Source organism: Salvia hispanica, chromosome 6 (assembly GCF_023119035.1).
Source record: "Salvia hispanica cultivar TCC Black 2014 chromosome 6, UniMelb_Shisp_WGS_1.0, whole genome shotgun sequence".
Lineage (NCBI taxonomy): Eukaryota > Viridiplantae > Streptophyta > Magnoliopsida > Lamiales > Lamiaceae > Salvia > Salvia hispanica.
The window spans coordinates 29,674,533-29,695,110 of record NC_062970.1 but is presented as its reverse complement, the minus strand read 5'-3'; the positions used below and the strand labels follow the sequence as shown (position 1 = coordinate 29,695,110).

Sequence of the window (20,578 nt, the reverse complement as noted above, 5' to 3'; positions counted from 1 at the left end):
TGGCAGGCGGGGGTGCAGCCCGTGTCAGGGGCGGGGCAGGGTCGGGGCGCACCGAAGAAGAAGAAGAAGGGAAAAAAGGTGGTAGGCGAGTCGTCGCAGCCGGCTGATGACGACCGTGTACGGAGGAAGCGGACGGATGATGAGAACGTCGCGCTGTCCAAGGCTTGGGTGTTTGTTTGTGATGATCCCCTCGTTTCGAACAATCAGAGGATCATCAACATGTGGGCTAAAATTGCAGCAACCTACAAGAGGAATTGCCCGCATGGGAAGGCATACACCGGGGAGGAGTGCCGGAAGGGGTGGGAGCGAATCAGGGCCGCGGTCTCCCAATTTGCGGGCTTGTACACCAACGCCCTCCGCATGAAGACCAGTGGCCGGACTGACGAGGATTGTAGGAGGATAGCAGAGAAAGCCTTCCCCGTGCCAGGTCTGTATAAGGAATTCACCTACTCGGAACCGCTATCCGGTGCTGATGGATTCCCGAGAAGTTCCGGGTGGGTGTCGATGCTGGCTGGCCGAAGAAGCAGCGGTTGAACTATGCCGCTGATTACAGCCAGCAGCGGCGGTTCCCACGACCTCCCCGAGGATGTTCCAGAAGAGCCGTCCCCTCCATCCTTCGCTCGCCGCACTCGCCCGATTGGTCAGAGGAGGGCGCAACGGGCAGCGAGGGGAGTCGCCCAGGGGTCCCAGGAGGTCCAGTCGGCATCCCCCCCCCCCGGTTGGCAAGTCGGCAGCCGAGCTCGCCTTCTACGCGCGTCAACAAACGCGCAAACAGATGCACAAGATCTTGGCCGAATGGAGGGAGACAATTGACCACGTGGAGAAGAGGTTTCTTCACTCAATGCTCGAGAGTATGCGGATCGATTTGGATACCTTCGCGGCACAGTTGGGGGGATCAGACGCGGGCTCAGGTGCCCGGGGTACAGCTGGTGGCAGTGGCGGCGAGGACGGCGGTGACGGTGACGAGGAGTAGAGTGGGGCGGGGTCGTGTGTGCAAGCCCGAAAGTTTTTTTTATTATGTAATTTTTTTATTTTTAGTTAATGTACTTTTTTTTATTTAAATAAAATTAACGAATTTTCCCGTATATGTGTTGTAAATTTAATTCCGTATTTTGTGTTTAATTTCGTAAATGTAGTTGTGTTTTTTAATAGTGCTGATGATGTGGCTAGCCTATTGCTTGTCCAATTGTTTGTGCTGATGATGTGGCAGGAGGAATTTTAGTATTGGATGATGTCGCAGGAGGAGAAATAGGTTAGCCTATGACTGACCTATTTACCATTGTGGATGCTATAAGGGTGCGTGTGTGCTGTGTGCAGAGGCGCGTGGGATGGAACAAAACGAAAGCAATTGTGGGGCCTACACGGGTGGGCCGCGGAATTGGTCTGTTGTTTCAGCTGCATTCGTTTGGTGGCCGTCCACAGTATGATTGTTTTACTCCCACGCCCTCCACCAGCGCTATATTTCTAAAATTCTCCCAACTTTAACAAAATTTGCAATGTTAAGATATGAAATTGTGAAATATCTTCTCCTATAACAGAAAGATTTACGAATTAAACTTTACCATTTTTACCTAAGACTACTGTACATAATTAGTTATGTATTTCATCTTAAGTGAGATTATGGAAGGAATGATAGATCAATGTTACCAACTTTTAATTCAAGACCATAGAGAAAGTTTGAGATATTAAGGAAATTTAATAGTCGAATTTATTAGGATTATATGAGATTAAGATATAGTGGGACATAATAACTACCGTGGCCTATATAATAATTAGAAAATATAACTGAATAAAATTAGTGTTTTTCTTGCATACTTTATTAGTTAGATTAAAAACCATACCAAATACATGAATTTAAAATTTAAGAAATCAGATTATTTTCACTGATAAAATCCAAACAATCAAACATGGCCTTATATCATTCTCATGCAAATGTTATAGAACCACTTTCCACATGTGAAATATTTGGTTTATCTTTTATTTTATTACATATATATTAGTTAAAGAAAATGTTATATTGTCTAATTACATAGTCGAAAAAGATGTTATACTCCCTTCATTCAATATTAGTGAACGCATTTCTTTCCGTCACAAAGATTAAGAAAAAATGTACGTAATGTATTAAATAAAAAGATACTAATATAGTAGGAGAGAGGAAAAAGTAAAGATAATAAAGTTATAGAGAAAAGTAAGATTGTGAAAATGTGTTACTCCCTCATCCCTAATAATTTATCACTATTGACCCGGTATGAGTTTTAAGAAATGTAAACAAAGTAGGTTGAAAAAGTTAGTGGTATGCCGGTACTACTTTTATATAATAGTTTTATAATAAAATGCGAGTGAGAATGAGTTAGTAAAATATGAGGTTCATTACAAAAAATGATAAAAGTGAAATGTGATAAATTTTTAGGGTTGGACAAAAATAGAATAAGTGATAAATTTTCAGGGATGAATGAAGTATTTTTTTTTTATTAAAACCGAAAATGACTCTACTACTATGAAATATCTAAAATGGAAAAATCACACAATTATTATGAAATGGAAAGAATATGAGTTTAATAAAAAATTAATAAAATAATAAAAATATAAAAAAAATAGATAACAGAAGTAAGAAAGAGAAAAATCAAGATACTTTGTATATCATGTTACATCTCACAGAGCGAGCTCTTTTTCCAAGCACCATTCATAAATCATCAAAGGTCCAAGCACCATTCATAAATCATCAAAGGATTAATAAAAATAGATATACGGGGTACAAAATATACATGTACTTCGAGCTGATAACATAAGAAACAAAACTGAACATCAAACGATAGGATATTTGTTGTACTTACTAAAATATACTCCTATGAACGTTCAAATTTAATGTTGGCATGATATTAATCCCTACAATACAGTCAATCTCATTTCAAATAGTTTTTAGTCATAACTCTATCATTTAAAAAAAAAATTATCTCATATTACTTAAAAATAGAAAATTATAACTTTAAAAATCTAATTTAAAACTACAGTCTATTTAAGTCTCAGTTTTTTTATACCTTTAAGCCATCTTTTTACGGCGTAGGCTCTCGGCATCTTGCAAATGAATTCAAGACATTGATCTTTGTTATATTCGAGCCTCCCAAATTAGAATTGCCAGATAATTTCCGGTAGTTCCGAACAATGACATATGCAACGTCATAAAAGAATTATCTTTGTTCTTACTTGAAGAACGCCTAACGAGCATTTCCCGTGAATATCGTCCGCACTTGCCCCACTCGGACTGAGTTTCTGCATATGGAGTATTTTTTAGGATGTCAGTGTAGTTGGTGAAATCCGACTGGATCTGATCATAAACTCTCTCTCATGCCTAATTTGGTTTGTTCTTGTTGTACACTTAAGCGATTCTCTCCCAAAGCTAGTGCAACCTCTAGGCGGTGTCGATGGACGATGATTGGGTCCTCGGGAACGTCGGGTACTTTTTCGTACTTGCTATAGAACCTTCTCATTGCCTTTGTCCCTCGCTCGGAACTAATCATTTGGTTCCATATCCGAAATCTTAGTCATCTACGTTGATTCCATATCTACAAGTATCTAGGGTGCTAGTACCCATCTATGCTATCAAAATTTGTCTCTTCGGAACCTGTTGGTTCCAAGTCATTGAATAATTGGGATCCCACCCTATTGTATATGCATAGGTCATGAAAGCTTCTAACAATTTTGTGCAGTGATGAAAAGAGACGAAAGATAAAAGTGAGTGTAAAATGAGTAGGAAATGAGTGTATTTATAGATGAAATCAAAATATTAAGTTTAATTCAAAATTAATAAAAATAAAAATACTTAGCGACTGATGCAATCGCTGCAATGGCGCCGCATGGCCGCCTTCATGCACGTCTAGACGGCTCAGTACTAAGTGCTGAAATAGCCTGCATTCGGGCAACTCCATTATGCATGCTCTAAATTGGAGAATTGGTAGTATATACCATAAATGTTGTTCGGTTTGGAAGATTATATAGTATCATGAGTTTGAATATTACTCTCTCCGTCCACGAAAATTATGACTATTCTATTTTTATCCCTCATTTTGGAAAAATGAGGGATAAAATTAGAATAGCACTATTTTTCGTGGACTAAGAGAGTACAACTCAATCCTATATATATAATCATATGATAATAAATGTTAGGCTTCTCTTTCTCTTTCGCACTAAAATAATCTCACAGCCAATCTTAAAATACATCTTAGAATTATTTTGTCCAACAAATGAAACTATCACTTTATAAATTAAATTATTCACAAACTAGGCAATTGATGATGTCACAAAACCTGAATAATCTAATATGAGCACTTACTGTAAAGAGGCGATTGCGGATATAAAAAAATGAAGAAAAAGAAAAACGCGTTTTACACGCTGTAGCTTTACCCAAACAGTGGAAAACACAAATGAAACATAAGAGCATGTTTAGAAACAAATTAAACATAATTAATACGGAGTATATTTTGAGTTGAATGTTGAATCTATCCCTATCCTATTCAGTATTCACCCCACAAAATACCACCGAAAAAAGCAAATCCATTTCCCACTTTCTTCAACCCTTCATAATTACCAACGACTACATTACACTCAACTCTCTCTCTCTGGTTGGAGAGAGCAACCAAAAGTTAGCTCATTCTAAAGCAAAACCCAGCCCACCGATTTATTTTTTCAATTTTCCAGCAAATCCACACTGAATTGATTCGATTCGTTTCGGACGTTAATTTGGTCCACAAATGTCGTCGCCGGCGCCGGGGTCCGCCCCTCCTCCCACCAACACCACCGCTCCACCGCCCGCCGCCACCTCACCTCCTCCAACCACCACTCCCTCTCCGCCGCCGAATCCGCCAGCAACCGCGCCGCCCCCGGCTCCGACAGCTCTCCCTCCGTCTACGCCTTCCACCCCACCACCCTCCACCACCCCATCGCCTCCCGCCCCAACAGTCCCGTCTGGATCCCCTCCGTCGCCGCCATCTCCATCCGGCGGCGGCTCCTCTCCCTCACCACCCAATAGAGGAACCCCACCGGCGCCGCCGACCAGGGGCGTCCCCCCCCCTGGCTCGTCCGGGTCGAATCCGTCTCCGCCGCCTTCTAATGATGACCCCGCGATTTCGATGGGGATGGTGGTTGGGATTGCTGTCGGAGGCGTCGCATTGCTAGTGATACTCAGCTTGATGTTTATATGCTGCAAGAAGAAGAGGAGAAGACAGCAGCCTGAGTATTATGTGCCTCCGCCGCCTCCTGGCTATAAAGGTGCTGAATTTATGAATTTCATTTTCTTCTTCACAATTTGCTATATGCTGTTTATAGTCATACACATTTGGAGATGATTTGATGATTGATTGAATGAATATGGAAAACTTATAGATTTAAAGATGCTGACTTTCTACATCTTTACATCCTTTTGCAGCTGATCCCTATGGTGGCCAGGTACAGAATTGGCAACAGAATGCTCCACCACCACCTCCTCATCATGTTGTTACAATGCCTCCTAAGCCTACTCCCCCGCCCGGTGGTGCTTCGAGGCCTCCACATTCGCCAGCGCGTGCTCCTTCCCCTCAGCCTCCTCCTCCTCTGCCTTACATGAGCAGCAGTGGAGGTTCCGGTTCCAATTATTCGGGCCCTGAGACTCCGCTCCCGCCGCCTTCACCTGGAATGGCATTAGGCTTTTCTAAGAGCACATTCACATATGAAGAGCTGGCAATGGCAACAGATGGATTCTCAGACGCCAACCTGCTTGGACAAGGCGGTTTCGGTTATGTGCATAGGGGAGTCCTTCCGAACGGTAAGGAAGTTGCGGTTAAGCAGCTGAAAGCTGGGAGTGGGCAAGGGGAGCGTGAGTTCCAGGCCGAGGTTGAGATCATTAGCAGAGTGCATCACAAGCATCTTGTCTCGCTGGTTGGATATTGCATCGCTGGAATTCAGAGAATGCTTGTCTACGAGTTTGTTCCAAACAATACCTTGGAATTCCACCTTCATGGTTAGTTGCCATGATGTTTGAACTTCATCGAAGAATAAACTGAAAGTAGGGAACCTTATAGCATTGACGTGTTTCAGGCAAGGGAAGACCGGTGATGGATTGGGCAACGAGGTTGAAGATTGCTCTAGGTTCAGCAAAAGGACTTGCATATCTGCACGAGGATTGTAAGTCTATTGTGTTGCATAAAGAGTGGTCATTCTGTTTCAATTAAAAAGTGGAATATAGTTTACACTATTTCTCATCTATTTTGTTTTAAAATGTTTTTTTTTTCCTCATCAGGTCATCCAAAGATTATCCATAGGGATATCAAGGCTTCTAATATTCTTCTGGATTTCAACTTTGAAGCAAAGGTAATATCTTCAAGATCATCTTTGATTTTCTCAAATGTCTAACGAATAATTTGCTGTCGAAATGTTTGCTGATGCTATGTAATTTCAAATCCCAGGTTGCAGATTTTGGTCTTGCAAAGTTTACTTCTGATGCCAATACTCATGTCTCAACAAGAGTGATGGGTACCTTCGGGTATGAAATACTACTTCTCTTTCATTTTACTGTTTATCTGTAAGGTTGGATTATATGTATGGATAGATAAAATTTTTGATACACTCTCCCACAAACTGATTTTGCAAGGCACCATGAGCGAGGGGGAGGACATTTTGATGTCTTATTAAACTTATTTCAGTTCTCCGCGTGCTAACATTTCTGTGTAACAGGTATCTGGCTCCAGAGTATGCTGCCTCGGGAAAGCTTAGTGACAAGTCCGATGTATTCTCCTATGGTGTTATGCTTCTGGAGTTGATCACTGGACGCCGGCCTGTTGACTCAAATCAAACGTACATGGATGATAGTTTAGTTGACTGGGTGAGTAGGAATCAATTTTTGTAGTGACCCTAAGTATTTTTCAACTTCGGTTGCTTAGTATCATTGCATCAGCATCAGTAAATTATGTACCCCGAGGAGTTGATGCTAACATGAAGCAATTCTGATACAGGCTAGGCCTTTATTGACTCGTGCCCTTGATGATGGGAACTTCGAGTCTCTTATTGATAGAAGACTGGGAGCTGATTATAATCAGAATGAGATGGCTCGCTTGGTGGCATGTGCTGCTGCCTGTGTCCGTCATTCTGCAAGGCGTCGCCCAAGAATGAGCCAGGTATATTGATTTTGTTTTATGATCTTAAATCCATATCTATGTTAGGCTTAACTATGCATTTAATTTAGCCTATAATGCGACCGGATCATACTCACCTAGTTTGTAAACCGTGGCACAGGTGGTGAGGGCCTTAGAAGGAGACGTATCGCTATCCGACCTGAACGAAGGAATCAGACCTGGACACAGCAGTATGTACAGCTCCCATGGAAGCTCAGACTATGATACCGCACAATACAACGAGGACATGAAGAAGTTCAGGAAAATGGCACTGGGCAGCCAAGAATATGGAAGCAGTGGCCTATACAGCAACCCGACAAGTGAATACGGGTTGAACCCGTCGGGCTCAAGCAGCGAAGGCCAACACACAAGAGAAATGGAGATGGGAAGGAAGAAAGACGGTCAAGGTTTCAGCAGTGGGGCTTGACACTCCCACTCCTGCTCCTGACCATCTAATTCCCTTTAACATCAACAGTGTATTTTCATGCAAATATTTCAAGGATTGCATGTTTTTCATTTCCATTTTCCAAATTATTGATTTTTTGAAATTCTTTTTATTTTTCTGGGTATTAAATTGTATTTATAAATAGTTCATACGCACAACTCACATTGGATTTTTATATTGTTTTATGTTTGAATTTTTCTATCAAGGTTTTGAGTGTACAGAGTGGAAGATGTTGCTTGTGTATATGTGAATGGATATATATGGTTGACAGTTGGGTTGGAAAATATGCTGAGTTTGGGTAAATGACAAAGTTTATACAACCTGTCTTTCTCTGGTCTTTATTATGCATGTGTATTTATTTTGAGATTCGCTCTGATCCAGCTGTGGATTTATTATTTAGGAATGGCATTTAATTCTTCACCAGTTTGGATGAACAAGGATATTTGTCTCCTTCAAAAGTTTTTTTATATAGGAAAGGTAAAGGTCATTAGCAGCTTAGGTGGGTGGAATGAAATATGGTGGAATTGGTGGAATTAGGGTGTCACAGTCTAATGATACTGTCCACCTAAGGTTGTGGTCACATGGAATAAATTTGGGTTTCATCACATGTACTACCATACTTTTGGTTGATAAAAGGCATGTGCCACCAAATTGCACATGGCCTCCTCATTTGTTTATACTACTAGTAATAATTCAATTTGTTTTTACTATTTTAATTTTTGTCATCTCATAGAGTTGCATCATTTTGTAAACGTACGCTTTGTTTATACTAATTTAATAATAATTTTTATATTAAAAATTGAGTGCAATGAATTAGTAAAATATGTGTATAATATAGTATGACATTTCATGATAAAGGGATTATCTGTTTCTTGTTAAAGCAAGAATCTAGCATTTGTAGTATAATTTGAAAACGTTTGTTGCATTGTTAATGGTGACCCCTTATTGGTACATTCTAAGCTCATATTTTCTCTTTTGACAAAATTATATTTTATTCTCTTATCTACTTTATTATCTATTCATTTAAATTATTAAATATTATTTTCTTAATTTTTTAATACAAAAATGAAATGCATTATTTAAATTTGAACGGAAAGAATAATAGTTTTTTTTTTTTTACTAGCTTAAGTTAGTTAACTTACCAATATGAATAGCGAGGTGTATCAATTATGTGACAGTGTTGTATTAAACAAAATTTAATATAGTAGAGGATATTACAGCTCAACATGTCAAAAATCTTTATCTAAACGCAAAAGAAAGATATGTAATATTCAAGACAAATATTTTAAGATCTAAAGGCTATGGTTTACAAAACTACGTTTACTAGAGGTAAATCCTCACTCTTGTGCGGTGGTGCGTGGGATTTAACGATGCGAATATAAGAAATGCGCGTATTGATAGAATTTATAAAAATGGTTGAATGAGTTGGTGGGAATTCGCAATTTCGCAAATGCACCTAATCATGCGTAAGGTTTGAACTTTAAAGCGAGGGACCGTTTGATATGTATATGGTAGACCTATTTTAGGTCCGTATGTTTAAGTGAGGGACCGTTCGATATGTTGGACTAATTTTAGGTCCATTTGTTTTTTTTATATCTTAATTACTCCAATAGTACTCTCTCTTCATCCCATATTACTTACACTATTCCATTTCGACTCGTCCCAAACTACTTACATAATTTCTAGTTTAAGTTATAATTAATGTACTAATTAATATGTTAGGTTTAGTTAAGTGATCCTTTATTAAGTGATGTATCATTATGCTTAAAATTCTTATTTAATTACACTAAAAATCAATCCCAAATTTACGGCCGAAAATGAAAAATGCGAGTAACATGTGACGGAGGGAGTACAATTTTTTGGGAATGTGTCGTATGATAATTAGGATTTGTTGCCAATTGGTACATTAAAACTTTTGCTTTTGATATCACTCTATATACGTATATAAAAATCGTAGATAAATAACTCTATATGTTTATCTCTTTAATATTTACGATTATTTTTGTTTATTTGTAACAATCGATATTAAGAGCCAAGGGCTTAAGAGACAAAAATCACGATGGGATCGATGAGAAGATTTTTAAGAAAAACTTCGATGAATCTGATTTTGGGTTTTGGAAGAAGCGGATCGAGGATTACATGTACATTAAAGATTTGTATCAGGCCCTAAAATTGTAAGCCGAAAAGAGGGAAATGAGGAGTGGGGCTGCTAAACATAAAAGTGATGAGCGCGATTCGGTTATCATGTCCAAGGATGTGGCGTATCATATATATCAGAAAACATCTACAATAAACAATGTACATTTGATAAAACGATTGTTTGATTTTTAGAATGTGAAAGTAAAAATCGGTGCAATAACATATGATGAGTTCAACATGCTCATTACCCTAATTTTTATATTGTCCCTGCTGGAAAGTTGGGCCCACGTAATGACAGCTTACAACGCTGCAGAGGCAAAACTAAAGTTTGACAAAGTAAGAGATCTGATCATTGGTGAAAATATTAACTGAAGAGAATCAGAATCTTCTCTTCTGGCTCAACATTGAGTATGAAATATATAGACAAATCAAAGGAAAACTAAAAACATGGAAGATTAACATCATGAGGAAAGAGTTAATCTAGAAGAGATTTGGATCAAAGTTAAATGATAAAATGTGATTAGTTTGGCACTTTAAAAGTCAGTATGAGCTTCTCAAAAAATACAATAAGCAAGAATCAATATGAGCTTCTCCACACAACAACAATAACTGTCTGCAACACGCCCACAAACGGGGACATCGTATACTCGTGGTTCCAAAATCAACGTAGATACATAGAACTAGCTGGTACGGTGCACCCACTCCCTCTAAAGCTCGGATCTAGTTCCCAAACGAAGGCCAAAAAAATGAGAAGGCTCTCAGGGAAGGCATGAATCAGTATTCGATGGAGGAAACAAAAGTGCTAGCGATGTGCTTCCTCGATGTGTTTGAGAACCCAGTGATAGGCAACATACAAACAGTGCACAAGGTTTGGGAGAGAATTGCCTCCATATGCAATATCAACAAACCAAGGTTGGCATAAAAGCGCGATTGACGCCATCTTTGCAAACATTAGGTCTGACTACACACGAATATCAATAAATACGCTAGCATCGTCAACAATGTGCAGAAACTGTGATCTAGCACAGTCAGTTGGGAAGATATTCACAACGAGGCTCATTAGGCGTTCTTTGAGAGAGAACAAAAACAATTTGAATACACGGATATAGGTGCAATTGGTTGAAAGTTGAAACCACCCAAACTTTTCGGGGAATCCTACATCACATGCAGTGGCGGATCCAACATTTTTCGTTTGGGGGTGCGATAAATAATTTTAACGATTTGAAGCTTCAAAATATGATAAATTTAATATTTTATTTAATTTTTTCTCTCATAAAATCTAAAATTTTAATTTTAATAAAACAAACATCACGTAGATGTGCAACTAAAGGAAATAAAAAAGATAAAAAAAAACTAATTCTATATTATGATGAAACATGCATTACACGAGAATGTGTGTGAATTTGTGTTGGTTTTTCAAACGAATTTTATAATATTTAACAGATTTAAAAGCAAAGATATTACTAAATAAAATTCAATATGTGAAGATACTAGACAAATAGGATAAAAAACTGATAAAAGGCACCGCTGAGGAGAATCAAACCCAGGCCTCGACAGTGGAAGACCAGAAATCATACCACTAGACCAACTGTACCAACTTATTTTGGGGGTACACTCGTACCCCTTTATTCTCACTTGGCTCCGCCACTGATCACATGGCAGTCCCAAAAGAACGAAGATCACCGTCTCAAGCAACTGCACCAGTGACTACGACACCATGTTTGACTTGAAATCTCCTATGAATGAAATGCTACATACCTTATATGAGCTCCTTGTATGAACACCACTCTCGTTTAATGCATGTTTAGCGGTGTTCGCTTCGATTTATACATTAAAAAATGGTATTGAAAATTTTAATTTCATAAAACAAAAGCTTGATTTGTTATATATTAATTTATTTGAAATTATAGAGAAAACGAGCAAATCGAGCTTTGATTTTTATGAATTTTGTGAAATTTGAAATGTCAATAATATTTTTTAATGTATTGTAATTAAATTAAATATATAAAACTGTTAGTACAAACCTATCCCACATCGGACATTTGAGGGAAGTTGGAAGGTGTATATAATTCCTGTCCAATCCCCAATTAGTTTGAGGCCTTTTGGGAGTGACCCAAAAATAAATCCGTGCGGGCTTGACCCAAAGCGGACAATATCAAACTAATGTTGCCGACGCCGACAATCCTGACAAGTGGTATCAGAGCCAGGTTGGCGTCGGGTCTGGTCCAATTTGTGAGACCCATGTTTGAGTGGGGCCGACGATCCGTCTGAGTCGGAGCCCATTATGTGTTTCGATGTGGTCTCGGTTTGAGGGGGAGGTTTGTTAGTACAAACCTATCCCACATCGGACATTTGAGGGAAGTTGGAAGGTGTATATAATTCATGTCCAATCCCAATTAGTTTGAGGCCTTTTGGGAGACCAAAAACAAATCCGTGCGGGCTTGACCCAAAGCGGACAATATCAAACTAATACTGCCGACGCCGACAATCCTGACAAGTGGTATCAGAGCCAGGTTGGCGTCAGGTCTGTCCGATTTGTGAGACCCATGTTTGAGTGTCTTCACAGCTTGAGAGGTACGTCTGATGTTGGTCTCATTTATGGAGGTGATACTCACTATTTAGTGACTGGTTATTCTGATTCTGACTACGCTGGAGATGTCGATAGTAGAAGATCTATGACCGGTTATGTTTTCACTCTTAGTGGTTCTGTTGTTAGTTGGAAAGCAACTTTGCAGGCTGCAGTTACTTTGTCTACTATTGAAGCAGAGTATATGGCGTTGACAGAAGCTGCTAAAGAGGGAATATGGTTGCAAGGGCTAGTTGGTGATCTTGGTTTACATCAAGAGCAAGTGTGTTGTGTTCTGTGATAGTCAGAGCGCTATTTGTTTAACCAAAGATCAAGTCCATTTTTTATATTGATATGAGGTATCATTTTCTAAGAGATGAGAAGAGAATTGAGGTGAAGAAAGTAGATACTGCTGATAATCCTGCTGATATGTTCACCAAGTCGGTTCCGCAAAGCAAGTTCCAACATTGGTTGGACTTGCTTAATGTCATGAGCTGTTAGTTGCCCGTGGAGGGCAAATCTGAGGCAAGAATGGAGAAGGTTGTTCGTCTGGTGTTATGATGATGCGTCCGCAAGGGAGAATTCAAGTCAAGGTGGAGATTTGTTAGTATGCCTTGAATTTGTATAGGATTAGGTTTCCTAATTGGGATAGGATTATGTTTCCTAGGCCCAGTCTATCTAATGTGTGCCTATATATATAGGAGTATAGCACATAATTCTGTGATCTGACAGGTCCAATCTGTATCTGAAAATCGCAGTCATAATACAATTTGTTCTCCGTTTTTGCTCGTGGACGTAGCCAACACAACGTTGGTGAACCACTTAAATTCTGTGTCTATTTATGTTCTTTTGTTTCTCGATTCACAATTGCCCTATTTGTCATAACAAAAACAAAATGAACAACGTTAAAGGTGCGTCAAACGGGAATGGCAATTCCTCTAAATATGTATATATTATACATCCATATTCAAATAGGATTATAGGAACACGTCCAAAATTCAATTGAGCCATTTATATACAAATTTCAAATTTAGCAACTATACTATAAATCACATACAGGCCCAATTATTTTTGTGCAGAATATTTTTTTTCAGAATTGTGCTCCTGGAAAATAAAGCGAGCTCCACAAATTCTACCATTCGCATCTCAATTGGACAGTTGCAGAATCGGAATCAGAATCGGAATGGCGTCTCGTCGCCGTGTCCTTCTCAAGGTCATCATTCTCGGCGACAGCGGGTCTCTCTTTCAATCTCCCATCTCTCTCTACTCACACATACACACCAACACGAAAAAAAATCGCACAATATGGAGTATTTTTAAAAAAATACTGATCAATAATTTTCGTGTGTGATTGATTGATTGGTGCATATCCAGGGTTGGTAAGACGTCTTTGATGAATCAGTATCCTTTTGTTGGTTTGCCGATCTATTAAATATATATAAAGTACTGCAAATTTTAGCTATGCCGAAAAATGACAAGGTGGCATTGAAGTTTTGTTTGGCCTTGATTAAGCTAAAACAGATATGTGAATAGGAAATTCAGTAATCAGTATAAAGCTACAATTGGGGCTGATTTCCTGACCAAAGAGGTCCAGTTTGAGGATAGGATATTCACCTTGCAGGTTAGCCTACCCAAATTTACTATTGTTCATGTTTTTTTGTCTTATTTGTATGTTCATTATCTGAGTTTAGTAGAAATAAGTAATCCATATAACTTTGTGGTGCTGTTATTCCATCCCAAACCTGAGATGTGAATTTATTTACCACTAAGCATGTAATCTTGCAATTGATGCTTCTGCTTTTATTTGTTCCATTGATTGGCTATAGGCATTTGTGCTTGCATGATGAAAGTAATGACAAATATTCATTTTCTTTTTTTACTGTTTCCTATAGTTAACTGATCAAGTGTTGTTGGCATAATTGTTGATGTAGATCAAGCATTCACATAAGGTTTATCCGTATTTGTGTAGGTGTTGCATTTGTCAGGAGTGCAAATGCAAAACACAGTTTTATATGTTCACTGCAACTAGTCTTAGGAATTCATCCTCCGGAATCATGATGCAGTTTCTTTCTATCCATTTTATTGCTCTTTCAGCTCCTAATTTTTCACAATAGAAATAATAGGCTATGGTTTATATGTGTTGAATATGAAAATGCATTCTATCATTTCCAGTACTTACAGTAGTCGGTGGGCTCAGTAAGCAACTAGGAGATTATATCTATATAATATAATTCATTTTGGTGACTGGGAATATATCATTGGCTATTCTGCAAGTAGTAGCTTTTGAATACAACATTCTTGACTGTAGGACTTAACATGTTATAGTTCTTTAATGAAAAGATATGTCTGCTTAAACATGAATAGAGAGGACACATTCATACAATTGCATAAAAAACCTGGAAGGCAAGGGTGCCCATATTTATTAAAGAAATTTTCTCCTTTGGACCACTGTTGGACTGTATCATAATTCGGTAAGTCATGCTGCACAAACTCTGAGTTCGGTAGATGCAAGCTACCAGTTAAACGGTTGGTGAATGAGCATGCCGATTCTAGTTGGGTTTGAGCCTAAATAACTGGGCAGTTGAGTTATGACCCAAGCAATAAGCAGATAAGCTCTTCAATTCAGTTGAGCTCAATCAGTAGTTGCTATAACTGCTCTTTTAGTATGAACCTTAAGTTCGAGCGTAACGCCCAAAGGGATGGGGGAGTTGTACCATTTAAGTATGATGTCATCATGTAGGAACTATATTCAAGTGTGCTTTGATTTATGTTACATCATAAGCTGCTTTCGGTTTTATGTTTTAGATAGTTGATGGACAAACTCACTATTTAAGAGTTGAAACTTGGTCCTGACTGAATATGTCAAACCCCATATTTTTTAAGTTTTTAAGTTTTCAATTTCTAGTCTAATAGTTAAGAAAAATTCTTCTACTATATATGTTTAGGGCCTTAGGGGATTTTAGGAGTCCGAAATTGCGCCAAGATCAGACATTTGGGAAGTTACTTTAGTTTTAACTTTGTTGTTTGTCAAATTGTACCGAAATTGGGCCTTAGGATTTAATTTAATACACTTATCAAATTGAAGATAATATAATTTGGACTAAGTCACTTACATCTTTGATTGTGGGAAATTAGTTCAGTTGAACTATACCAATTTAAATAATCCTAAGGCCAGCACTTAAAATTAGATTTATTTCACAACAAGTCAACAAATGTTTGATCTCGGTGCAATATCTGATTCCTAAAATCCCTTACATATAAATTGGTGGAAGAATTTTTCTTGGCTGTTAAAATAGAAATTGGAAACTTATATTGTGTGAGATGTTATAAAATACTCCCCCTGTCCCAAGTTACTTCAGTCGTACTTCATTTTGGGTTGTCCCGATTTACTTAAGTTATTTCCCTTTATGGTTTAAAAAAAATCTAATGACACTTACTTTATTCTCTTTCTTAGTCTATTATCCCCCTGTTATTTTGTTTCCAATTAAGTCACTACCGACAACTTTCTTAAATCTCATGCTGAAAAGAAACACCCAAGTAATGTGGGACGGAGGGAATATAGATTTAAGCACAATGCAATGCTTAAATGAATGGTATTTTCCATTTAAGATTAGTGATGAAACTTTTTGACTCTTGGAATATGCCATAAAAAGCTTTTCTTTTTCCTCTTTAACATCTAAATTTACTAGGATGCATATTTAAGTAGTTGCATGAACTGTTATAATTGATAGTTGGCAAATTAGAGTTTATTGAATGACATTGCTCAAGGCCCAGAACCTTCTATGAATTACTACCTGTTACAGATATGGGATACTGCTGGTCAAGAGAGGTTTCAAAGCCTAGGTGTGGCTTTCTACCGAGGTGCAGATTGCTGTGTGCTTGTTTATGATGTTAATGTCATGAAGTCATTTGATAACCTCAGCAACTGGAAGGAGGAGTTTCTTATTCAGGTTATAGATCCAGTCTGCTAATTTTGCTGTCAGTTTTACTTCCTGATCCTCTAATACTGACTGGTTCCATTTTAATATGCAGGCTAGCCCTCATGATCCTGAAAATTTCCCATTCGTTGTCTTAGGGAACAAAATTGATGTGGATGGTGGCAACAGCAGAGTGGTACCATTTTGTAGCTTCTTAGTGTTGAAATCAACTCTTCTATGCTTATGTTGCTGAAGGTTTAAACTTCAAGTAGTTGGGTGTATGCATGAAAACCTTCTTTCTGGTGATGTGAAAATGCTGAGATAAAGTAAACATAGGATCTTATGATATGCGTATAGTATTAATCTTGGGTTAATAGTATTCAGCTGCATTACCACTAGCATCCCATTTTTATTTTTCTCTGGGTATTTTAAAATTTTGCATGCTTATGCCTTCCATTTTTTAGGTATCTGAGAAGAAAGCAAAAGCTTGGTGTGCCTCTAAAGGAAGTATTCCTTACTTTGAGACTTCTGCAAAAGAAGGATTCAATGTGGATGCTGCTTTCGAATGCATAGCGAAAAATGCTCTAAAAAATGAACCCGAGGAAGAATTGTAAGTAACTCTTCTCATTGAGTCTAATCTATCTGAAAGAAATGAAGTAATATACCTACGCCGTTTTTTCCTGTCAAATAAATGTGATATAATCTCCATTAGATTTTTGAGTCTTCAGATCATTGGTAAAAATTTTGGGGGCATGCATTAGATAATTCTAAGTTAACCAGTATCCTTTGTCGAAATTTGCACTTGATGATTTGTGTGCTAAGGGTCCTATAAGCTCATGTGCATTTGTAGATTAACTTCTAAATTATTTTCCTAACTCTTGTATATTTATTGGTTGAACTTCTGAAGATATCTTCCCGACACCATTGATATGGCAAATGGGCAGCAACAAAGATCCTCGGGTTGTGAATGTTAGTCATTCTCTGAGGTTAGAGTGCAACGAAGTTTCTAATGTTTATCGGAACATTGAATAGGGAATATAGAGCGTTTGTTATCTGCTTTTGTTGCTTATGCACTCTCTTTAAACGTTTGTTATCTGCTTATGCACTCTCTTTGAAGTTAATTTTCTAGAAGTTAAATTTTGTGATTGTGATTTATGAAATTATGAAGAAAAAAATTAAAATAAATCAAAATAAGGAATAGTATTGCTTTTTGCCAAAGAAATGACTAGCTACAAAGGAACAACTTAAATCAATTAAATCAAAATATAAGATCACAAACATACTTTATCATTCATTCATGCAATGCAACGTTCTCCAATAATCTTTTAACAATCTGACCATATTTTTAGTACCCAATGTAATGATCTTTATGCAAGGTGTTATATGGTTTATTTGGCCTTATAATACTTATTAATCTTATATGGTTTATTTGGCCTTATAATACTTATTCATCTAATAAGAGTGTAATTAATATTATCACTTGTGTTATCCCCAATGTCATTATTCAATATTGGCAGCAGATTTTTTAACAGGAACCAACTATTTACAGAAGTATGGAAGTTTTGAGCCCAAAATTATAATTCTAGCTTCGTTACTGATACTTATGTTATGGGTTTTTTATACAGTACTATTAACTTATGTCAGAAATGTTTAGAAACAAATCTATGTAAAAAAGTTTTGAATGAATTGCTTGAGAGAGTGATTTGTCCACCAAAATCATATGCTGCTGAATCATTTTCTTATATCTCAGCAACCAATAAGAATTTAAAAACAAACTGCCTCAAATTTAACAACTCAGAGAGTTGCTTTATCTGCTCACAGAAGAACCTTGCGACTCTTCTCATACAAGAGGTGTCAGAATAATTAGCAACCATCATCATTGATGTATAGAAATTATCAAACCAAATTTATTTTCCAATATATGGAGAATTTATAAATTTGAAGGGAGTCATCAGATAGGAGCGAAAGATTGCTTTCTTTGTATAATAGAATGGAAGAAAAGAGAATGGAACGAAGATATAAAATAAATGATTTTCATAATAAATTATTTTCATTCCACTCCCTTTTCATTTCATCTTACAATGCAAACGAAACGAATGGAAGTGGAATCACATTTCATTTCATAATTCCATTCCATCGTACAAAGAAATAAATAGTTTAAAATCACATATCATCATTTGAACTACGCATTACCATCATCATATGACTCTTTCCACGTTTCTAATCCCACGTTAACAAAAATATAGCAGGCAGAGTAAAATTAACGAAACAGAAATAACAATTGAAAGCAAAGCACATTCCAAAGAAATCATTTAATCTTTAAAATAGTAATCGAATCAGCCATCCACATAAATATTGCAAACATATGCTTGTCAAAATTTAAATTCTTCTAGAATAAACCAAAATAAGAGAAAGAAAGGGCTCAGTTGATATAACAGGATGGTCGGCAAGGCACTGTAAAATGCCATTACGACGAACGAGACCTATCACAATTGGTCGTCATAGCCCAATAATAAACGATTTCAAACACAAAATTGAAATGAATTTGAGAAGTAGCATAAAAGTTTCAAATGATTTTGCAAGTGTTGCGTTTGGTAATTTAAAGAAAAATTATGCAGAGCAGTGCTAGGGTTTCGGGTAAATACATACTGGCGGCGTGTGTTGTAGTGCTAGTTTTTATTTTTACTTTCCTATAAATATATTCGTATAATCATTCCATATTTCCTTCTCTAAAACTGTATTCCAATCAATGTGCTCCACCAAATTAGTTTGTTAGGAGTATATTTTTAACAAAAATCATCACGCGGATTTCATTGTATACCAATATTATTTTAATTATTTTTTCTTTTTTTTTTCTATATTAAAATTTATGTCATCTACAAAATCTTTATTTTCAAGAGACGAAAGAAGTAGTGTAACATCCGTAACCCGAAACATGCATTATTTTGCACATTTTGGCATATTCAATCCTTAGCGCTTATGTATCTTTTATTGGCGTAAGACATTTTAAATGGACATCTAAGGAGATAATATTTAATTACTCATCAACATAACTAAATTTATAATGATATACTATATCATATCATTACGTGTTAAAATTAGTACATGTATTTTTTGATTAGTTAGCAAAAGCAAAAGCAAAAGCAAAAGCAATAGAATAAAATAAAAAAACTTTGACTATAGTTTAAAGTGACGTATATGCTTAAATGCCATGGAAACTTTTAGAGTATTTAAATAGTATTTGCAAATTTATGTTATTAATTAAACTAAATAAGTAGTACTTATCTTGGTATGGGTACGCGTATGTATATTTATACGTGTAAGATTTTAAAGATATACAACATACAAAATTTTGGGAATGGCTCCAGCTTTCTCATTAATTTAAATTTATCCATCGTGATTTCATAAGTTCAGGGAGGAAAAACATAGTGACGGAGGAGCTAGGGAGAGAAAAACAAAAAGCAGGAGAGGTGAGTTAGAGAGAAATAAGTCGAAATAAATGGTGAGTTATATGAGTTGTAGAATAGGAAATAGAATCGGGAGTTCGAGTAGATCACTTGTCATTATCAGGTGTGTATAAATCACACTTTTAATTTTATATATTTTATGTGATTAATTGTTCTGTGTTAAATTGGAGTGAATATTTGAATTATATGATGTGAGCTTGAAATAGTTGTGTTATTTGATATTGATGGTGTAATATGATGTGGATATCTGATTTGTAAAATGGATATATTTATCTATATTATTGGAGTTAATTGATGGAACATATAGATATGTTTGATATATGATATTGTCATTATATGAATCATTTGACTAAAGAGGATCTGTGACAGACTTGCCCTGGGTCTGATATCAATGACAATGGACCTACGGGTCATATACAATGACAATGGGACCTACGGGTCATATATATTTATACAATGTCAATGAGACCTCCGGGTCATATTATACAATGGCAATGGACCTTCGGGTCATATATATATGTACAAAGGCAATGGGACCTACGGGTCGTATACAATGGAAATCCCGAGCAGATACCAGGCTTGATTTGTCACATAATAATAAATTGAACATAGAGGCATATGCATATGGATATGAAACTGTTGATGATATTTAATGTTTGTGGATTATGTGTGCTGATGTAGAATATTTGTAAATAAGTTAATAAATTGTGGGTTTTTGTAATTGTGGTATTTGGATGGTGATATAATTAATATATGATTTCTTTACTTAAATTTTTTGTTTATTATAAGTATATATGCCAAGGAGGGGTTGAGGTGTGACAAGTAGTACTCCCTCTATTCCATAGTAATTGATGCGTTTCTTTTCGGCATAGAAATTAAGAAAATTTGTGTTAGGTGAGTTA

General features: G+C 36.9%; 2 protein-coding genes and 2 non-coding genes across 4 annotated transcripts; 2 read left to right on the top strand and 2 right to left on the bottom strand.

The window, feature by feature from the left end:
- Nucleotides 1-4,500: 4,500 nt before the first annotated feature.
- On the top strand, nt 4,501-7,871 carry LOC125194516 (proline-rich receptor-like protein kinase PERK1). Its single transcript, XM_048092779.1, has 8 exons — nt 4,501-5,265; nt 5,423-5,992; nt 6,070-6,156; nt 6,272-6,342; nt 6,438-6,514; nt 6,706-6,853; nt 6,984-7,145; nt 7,264-7,871. The coding sequence occupies exons 1-8, from the start codon at nt 4,749-4,751 to the stop codon at nt 7,567-7,569; spliced, it is 1,938 nt and encodes a 645-aa protein (XP_047948736.1). The 5' UTR covers nt 4,501-4,748; the 3' UTR covers nt 7,570-7,871.
- A 5,485-nt stretch (nt 7,872-13,356) lies between these two features.
- Nucleotides 13,357-17,349, top strand: LOC125192658 (ras-related protein Rab7). The gene is made up of 7 exons (XM_048090279.1): nt 13,357-13,528; nt 13,667-13,693; nt 13,814-13,913; nt 16,096-16,242; nt 16,325-16,405; nt 16,674-16,819; nt 17,117-17,349. The coding sequence occupies exons 1-7, from the start codon at nt 13,476-13,478 to the stop codon at nt 17,181-17,183; spliced, it is 621 nt and encodes a 206-aa protein (XP_047946236.1). The 5' UTR covers nt 13,357-13,475; the 3' UTR covers nt 17,184-17,349.
- A 651-nt stretch (nt 17,350-18,000) lies between these two features.
- On the bottom strand, nt 18,001-18,093 carry LOC125197624. The gene has a single exon (XR_007172158.1). It is a non-coding gene; the product is annotated as a small nucleolar RNA snoR1 (small nucleolar RNA).
- A 534-nt stretch (nt 18,094-18,627) lies between these two features.
- LOC125197618 lies at nt 18,628-18,717 on the bottom strand. Its single transcript, XR_007172153.1, has one exon. It is a non-coding gene; the product is annotated as a small nucleolar RNA Z43 (small nucleolar RNA).
- Between the last annotated feature and the right edge of the window lie 1,861 nt (nt 18,718-20,578).

Bases quoted from the DNA above. Each gene is read 5' to 3' on its own strand.
- LOC125194516 (XM_048092779.1), top strand. From the start codon at position 4,749: ATGTCGTCGCCGGCGCCGGGGTCCGCCCCTCCTCCCACCAACACCACC. The intron at 5,993-6,069 runs GTTAGTTGCCAT...GACGTGTTTCAG, and splicing joins CTTGGAATTCCACCTTCATG to GCAAGGGAAGACCGGTGATG. The intron at 6,157-6,271 runs GTAAGTCTATTG...TTTCCTCATCAG, and splicing joins TGCATATCTGCACGAGGATT to GTCATCCAAAGATTATCCAT.
- LOC125192658 (XM_048090279.1), top strand. From the start codon at position 13,476: ATGGCGTCTCGTCGCCGTGTCCTTCTCAAGGTCATCATTCTCGGCGAC. The intron at 13,694-13,813 runs GTATCCTTTTGT...AAGCTAAAACAG, and splicing joins AAGACGTCTTTGATGAATCA to ATATGTGAATAGGAAATTCA. The intron at 13,914-16,095 runs GTTAGCCTACCC...TACCTGTTACAG, and splicing joins ATAGGATATTCACCTTGCAG to ATATGGGATACTGCTGGTCA.